This window comes from Pezoporus flaviventris, unplaced genomic scaffold (assembly GCF_033815535.1).
Source record: "Pezoporus flaviventris isolate CSIRO_AGI_PZ_B2104156 unplaced genomic scaffold, CSIRO_AGI_Pfla_v1 ptg000090l, whole genome shotgun sequence".
Lineage (NCBI taxonomy): Eukaryota > Metazoa > Chordata > Aves > Psittaciformes > Psittacidae > Pezoporus > Pezoporus flaviventris.
The window spans coordinates 3,680,739-3,687,975 of NW_026892638.1; the positions used below are offsets into that span (position 1 = coordinate 3,680,739).

Consider the following 7,237-nt stretch of genomic DNA (forward strand, 5'->3'; position numbering starts at 1 on the left):
GCATGGTGCAAGGCCTAGGTGGAGTAACACCACAGTTCCCACTAGCCTCCTCTCCCCTCTAGCCTCCTTGTCCTCCACACAGTACTAGTACTGGGGGCTCTCACACAGCCCAGACTTGGAAAAAAACAAAAATATTTGCAACAGAATGGGGAAAAGAAACTTGTTACCAAAATTAGATCTAAAAGTGGATTTTTCATAGCACAATGCTTCCATACCCACTGCACCTTACTTTTAAGATTGAATACATCTGAAAAGCCTCACAGGGAGAACAGCACGAAACCCTGAACCAGAAAGCATGCTCTTGCACATTTTTTTTTTATTTTTTTTTTACAGAAGGCTTTCACCTAAGTAGGGCTTTTAAATACAGATTTCAAAATACCATACTATCTTGGGGAAAAAAGAAAAAAAAAAAAAAGACTAAGTAGACCAAGTACTCCAATTTGGGGGTTTTAAAACAATACAGAATACTCTGTTCATTTGTCCATTGTTACAGTTCTCTGTTACTAAGACTATAATCACACATGTGGGGAAGACAGATTTTCTTTAGTGCAGGACTGTCTCAGATATAAACGTCACACTGTTAAGACACAAGCACACCTAATTTCTCTGTGCACATATATACATTTACTAATGTGAGTTCCATTCCAAATCCTGTTTCAGCCTCATTGGGTATCTCTATAAGACACTAACTCCCTTGCTAAGTGCCTCTTAAACTGTAACCTCTCAACTAGAAAAGCCATCAGCTCTTGATAACTACTTAAGGCCTCAACAGCTTAAAAATTAAAGATATCTAGAAAAGTAGAACTAACTTTCTAATCTCTATGAAGTATATGTATTGTTTAGACGGTCTCTGATCTGGAATACACTGGAAAAGCATAGGCTTAGTTTAAATGATGTCCTGGGCACCTATACTAATGAGACACTACTAGTGAATTAGCCTTACATCATGAGATAATGCTCTTCTTTTCATAGTAGACTAACACATGGACATAGATTTGAAAAGCTGCGATGTAAAGGATGTTCAGCTAAGAGCTTTAAATAAAACTGCAGTCTTAAGAGACAATCATGAATTGAATAATGAATCAAGAATAGATGTTTTCCAACAAAATTCTCATTAAAATGATACCGATTTCTACTTAGTACACTTACTAACTAGCAGGCAGAAACACTCTAATGCTGGTTAGATGTCATTGCCTCCCCTGATTACAAGTGTTGGCCTGTTATTTTGTGCAACTGCAATCTCTATGGCTTCGAGACTGTGTATTTCTTCAAGTATTGGCTTGACATCTGGTTATGAGTCCTGCAAAATAACGGGAACTGTTGTAGGGCAAGCACTGTTTGGGAGAGAGAAATCACAAGAACACACGCACAAAGCATTCATCTGATGTTTGTCTTGTGACACTGAGAAGAACAGTAATCTCAACATGATGAGTGTGAAGGACTTAAATGTGACTTTTCAGCAGAACTACGATTTCACCCAAAGAGCTGGTCTATATAGTCTATAAAATGCATGGAAATACTGAAAGAGATCAATCGCAACCTTAAGCCATTACACATACCTCCACTAGATCAGCATGGAAATCAACCCCTGTGGGTCTGGGACACTCATTTACGTGCTGCCAGGCCAGAAGAGCTGGTTTTGATTTTTCGTGCTTATTTTACACAGTCATAAAACTACTGTGATAGAAGATAATTTAAGCATGGTAGAGGTCTCCACATATTGCTGCTTAACAAGGCAGTTCACTAACTATTTCAAGCTGATTTACATACAGTCCATCTGTCTAGGTATTTATACCTTACCATTTTTTTCCAGCTAATCAAGTTTTATAGTGTTATCTATAGTAACTGATGTTGATCTGGTTTCGTTACACTCTCCACACTGCCACAGAAGACAGCATAAACTACTCTGCTGCCACTGCTTTCACGCAATAAGCATCTCATTTTACCCCTGAGATAGCAAGATGGCCAGGAATTGCAGTAACACTGAACTACTGCCAAGAAGCTACACCTTCTGCTCTAGTATCTGCAATATTTCTGTGTCAGAGGAGCTGAGGGGCTGTTGCTAAGACAAAGCTATCATTAAGCCTTGTGGGAAGGAGAAAGACAGGCTAAAGAACCTAAGTCAGGTCAAATTCAGTGATCAACAATGCCTCCGGCTCCCAATAACTTTACAGTGTTCATCTCTGGCTATCCAGCTAGAAAAAGGAAACTGAAAAGTTTGAGGACAAGACCAGGGTTTGGAAACACCTAAAAAAGCAAGTCAACAGGCAGGAAACCAACACCCATTTCCACAGCAGTATCTCTCTATCCCATATGTTCAAACAGCATAAACTTCCACATATTTTTAGATTTTAAAGCTTCAAATGAGCTTTGTAAAAAGATATTACATCCTACAGTTTAGAATTAGCATGATTTGTCAATTCCCTTATGACTATAATACCCTCTCTTCAAAATGGGACCCCGTATACTGAATGCTTTAACTGAATGCATCTGACTAACTCCCCATCCTTCAAAAAGGGTAAGGGCTAGGAATGGGTCAATCAGGAAAAGACATTTTCCCAACTGCCAAAAATTAAAATGAAATACTTATTTCTATGCAATTACAATGCTAATAAGAACATCCTAAAATACTCATCTTCCACAATATTCTCCAGCCAGCTTAAGAACCTAGTATTCTAATTCCACCATCTCAAACTGACACATATTATAACCACCTTTATGAAAATAACATACTAAATATAGCCCAATAAAACTGTAAGGAAGCTGAAGTCTTTATAGAGACACCTTGATTAACATGACATGACAGAGACAAGCACATCTTACAGCAGCTTTTACCCTGTAATTCATTATCACTCAGGAAGAGTGAAGGGAAAATCTAGCAAGACGAATTTGGACACTTGTCCACAGCCCAGAAGGTCATAAAGGAAAGTACTTACAGAGAGACAACCCATTAATAAACCAGGAATTAATCCAAGAGATTAAGTTTAACAGGACACCAGCTTCTCACCCCTGTCAGGATTCATGGCTGTGCAGGTAGCATGAAGTGTATTCATTTCAGCCTAAGCAGTCCACAAATGCAAACCTCTAACTCCCCTGTCCCAGCCAGAAGCAGTACCAATGACAAGTAAAAACACAGAGACAGTTTACAGCTTTAGCATGGGATTTACCCGGTCAATGAACACAACAGTCTAGGTTACCAATATACATCTTGATTACATTTACTTAAGATGCATTTCTTGAGGACTTTTAATGTAATCAAACCTCTGCTTGAAGACTGTGCAGTTCTGACAAATTCTGTACTTCTAAATACTGGGAATACAAGACAGATGTTATCAAGTAGGACAGAACATACTGAGGTCATCTTTAACAGGCACATAAAAATCCATATGTTTCTGTTAAAGTACACTATATTTCATGTGATCAACCAAATAGATGGGTCTGCACAAATAAATGGTTGTACCACTCAACAGTGATTATTGATAACTTGTCTCTATGCAACAGGGATGAGAAACTAAAAGAGGAGAGATAAGACTGGCAGATAGAGAAAAAAGAATGGACATCCTATGTGTCTGGTCTATGCAGTCCTAAAGGCTTGATTCATTTACCTCCTCCTATGAGCTAGGAGACACCCACAGACATACAAAACACAGCACCAAGAGGAGTGCTTTCCGAGCTGCTGTTCCCTATAATACCACCTTCTAGTTTTAAGTTTCTCAAAACAAGTATTTAATAGCAGCACTGGCCCTGAGACCAGTCATCACATCTTAGTATGCAGCACACACACACTGCATAATTAACTGGCCTGCCTGTTGATACCTGATGTGCCGAGTAGGCTGAACTACATTGGCAGAACTCTGAATTCTTCACTATAACAAATGACACTAAGAAAGCCACTGCTAGTTTGGCAAGTCAGTTCCTCTCCCCCATGTCAAGTTTTCTGACCATTAGAATAGGTAAACTCTCCATCAAGCAGGTACTACAAGCTGGCTGTACAAGCTTACACAGGCCAGCAATACCAAATACTGAATACAGTACACAGATCATTGTGTGGCCAGGTACACAGACTATCAACCATTTTGTAACTTGCTTCTAGAGCACTCAATTCTAAGAATTCAGAGACTATCAACCATTTTGTAACTTGCTTCTAGAGCACTCAATTCTAAGAATTTAGTAGAGTATCTGCAGACTATTTTCACAGTAAGAGTGTTAAAGTCTTGTAAACCTTGGTCTACAAATACTCAAAAATCCATGGGCAACTGTGTTTAGATGTTTATACAAAATACTATTGAGTCAGAACCTGTGCTCTGAACGTGAGCAAACACCTGATGCTTAATGGCAGATCCACAGAGCAGGTGCTAGCCCTGGCTTGTATGTGCTCACTCACGTATTTCTAAGGTTTTGTCCACCTTGTCAGAAGACAGTCTGCAAAGGAACTCTATACTGCAATATCCCAATGTGCACCAAGAGCCTTCAAAAGTCTTCACCAGTGAGTTTTGTCCTCCTGACCTCAATGTGCCTAGATACTACCCAAGTCAACACACTAACTTTGGTATTTAGGATTATTTTAAACCCCTCTACAGATACTGGTTTGTACTATTTGTTAAGAAGCTGTGGCTCTAAAACACCAGCAATAATGGAGATGATGAAATGGGGAGTCTTTTTTTTTCTTCCCCCACCCCCATCAGGTTTTTTGCTTTACTCTTCTTAAACAGTTCTCAGTGTCATTTGTAATGACATATTTGTAATATGACACTTAACTGACATATCTACAAGCACAGTAGTGATTTTATATAGAGATTTTCTATTATTTGAATTTTAAGAGGTGCAAAATTCCATGTCTACTTACCAGTTTTAAGAATATATCCCCAAAACATTTTAATACCATTTAGCCTTTTGGCAGGTTTTTGAAACACATTATCACTTTCTTGCATACATAGATAGCTGCAAGTTTAGGTTTATTTGGCTTGTCTGGTTTGTTGTTTTTTTTTTTGTTGTTGTTTTCTTGTTTTTTTTTGTAATGGAAGGGAAGGCAACAGGAAAATACACGCTAGCCTAAGAAGCCATTCCTTCCTACATCTTGTACGCTGAATACCAGTGACTAGGACAGAGCCAAGGATGCAGCTGTTACCACCCCACACGCAGGTAAGTTAATAAATTGTATAATTCCATGTGTCCTTAACAGCCTGAGGAAAGAGACAATTTTAACTTCCTTATAAATATCCTAATTTCACATTCGAATTCCCAAATTTAATTTTTATACTCTGGACTATGCCATAAAGCCCCAGAAAAAGAGCATTTTGTTAGCTCATTAAAAGTCTGTATCCACCTTGCAGTTAGCCAAATCACACCAGGTTTCTGTTGCTTTTGAACGTGGACTAGTTTCAACCGCACTATCAGACAAGCCCAGTAGCAGGGACTGTTTTTTCATTTTACTATATAAATTAATAAGGATAAAAGTTTTTAAAGTTTACACGGGTATCTGGTTTTGTTTTTTTTTTTACCTACTAATTTAGATGCGATTGGATTCCTTTGTAAAGATTTTATTCCTTCTCATCTCCTTAAAACCTCAAGAGGACGTCCCATTTTACCAGGGGACCTGCTGTTGAGCGCATTCCCTCAGAGCCTTCTTCACTGCGAAATTCACACGTTGCTTTATAGCCCTGAAAACTCCGGGGGAGTTAAAGCGAGCCTTCGCCGGCTCCGAAGTTTCACCTTGTCACTCTGAGCTTAAAGCAGTCGTTTTCAGCTCTGACCTCCCAGTACCTACCCCCGAGAAAGCTCCTCACGGCGGGGATCTGGAAGCCAAGATCTTCCCACGATCCGGTGTGCTACGGCAGAGGCAACCCGCTGCAGACCGCGCTGCGCCCTCACGGAGAGCACCGCACCCCTGCCACCGGGATGATGCACAGCATCGGCCGCGGCAAGATTCCTGCTCCCTGCGCTCCCCGCCGCTAACCCCCCTCGCCTCCGTGCGCCCTTAGCAGCGCCCGCCTCAACAGCAGCCGCTTCCATCCCCCGCCCCGGCACCAGCCCGGCAGCCCCCCGCAAGATCCTTACCCCATGGCGGCCGGCGGCGCCGAGCGCCGGCGGTGCCGCGTCCCCGGGGCGCTCCTGGCCGCGCCGGCAGCTCCGCAGCCCCGTGGCGGCGGGCCGCTGCGTTAGGCGGACCGCGCCGAGCAGGCCCGGGGGGCCGCGCCGCCGGCTGGCAGTTGCCGGGCCGAGCGGGGCCGCCCGCGCCCTAGGGAGCGCCCCCCGCGGGCCGGACTCCCATGGTTGTCGGCCCCGCCGGGCGCTCGCAGGCAGCGGCTCCGGCCCCCGGGCGAGTGGTGGCGGTGGCTCCGGGGACAGACGAGTCTCCTCCTGCGGGCGGACGCGGAGGAGCTCGCCTTCTCGGCGAGAGGCTGGTGGCGGCTGCGGCGCTTCTGGCCGGGACGAGAGCGGCCGCCGAGGGCTCCGTGCGGCTCAGAGGCAAAGCGGGATAGGGCAAGCGGTGCGCGCAGGACTCCAAGCCGCCGCTCCCCCTAGCAGCCCTACCGGCAGCGCGGCGGGCCCTGGTGCATTTTTCCGAGAAAGCACAGCGAGCCGCGGCACCGGCATGGGACTCCCGGCGTGAGGCGGCTGGTAGCGGGCTGCGGCCGCCGCGCTCCCCCAGCTCGCTTGCCCGCCCACCCCCGGCTGCGGAGGTGCTGGGCGCCGCTCCTCCTTCCCGCGGCGGCGGCTCCGCGCCTCGCTGTCACGCCTTCTTCTGCAGCGAACGGGCGGGCATCGTCCTGGGGTGCGGCGGGTCGGGGGCTACCAGCGGGAGGGGCTGTCGCCGCCGAGCCCGCGCTGCTCTGCGGCGGCGCCGCGGACTCAGCCCCGCCGTGGGGACGGAGTAAGAGAAGAAGCGATCGCCGCGTCAAGCGGTGCGTGGCTGCTCCGGCTTCTCTGAGCCGCGGCCACTGCGTGCTCACCTTCCCCGCCCTGCCTCACACCTCCGCCACCGCCCGCCCGTCCCCTCGCGGTAGGCAGACGCAACCCGCGCCTCCGTCCCGCTCCTCCCGCGTGCAGGGAAAGGAAGAGCAGAGCAGGGCCGGGCCAGGCAGCACCTCCGCGCCCTGCCCTACACAGCGCCGCGGCCCCACACAGCTGGCCAGCCACCCCACCCGACGACACCTGCCCGTTCTGCCTCCATCCTCCTCCCGGGGAGCTTTAAATAGCCCACGTCACCGCGCCTCCCTACGCACTCACGTCACGC

The 7,237-nt window shown here is 46.2% G+C and overlaps 1 protein-coding gene across 2 annotated transcripts in view; it reads right to left on the bottom strand.

The window, feature by feature from the left end:
• The window catches only part of HOMER1 (homer scaffold protein 1), an 87,493-nt gene extending 81,345 nt beyond the window's left edge, over positions 1-6,148 (bottom strand). The window contains exon 1 of one of the 2 annotated variants that reach the window (XM_061475881.1): positions 6,058-6,148. In XM_061475881.1, coding sequence (XP_061331865.1) covers positions 6,058-6,062 — 5 coding nt within the window. In that variant the 5' untranslated portion in view covers positions 6,063-6,148. The other variant, XM_061475879.1, reaches the window with a different exon arrangement.
• Positions 6,149-7,237: the final 1,089 nt, after the last annotated feature.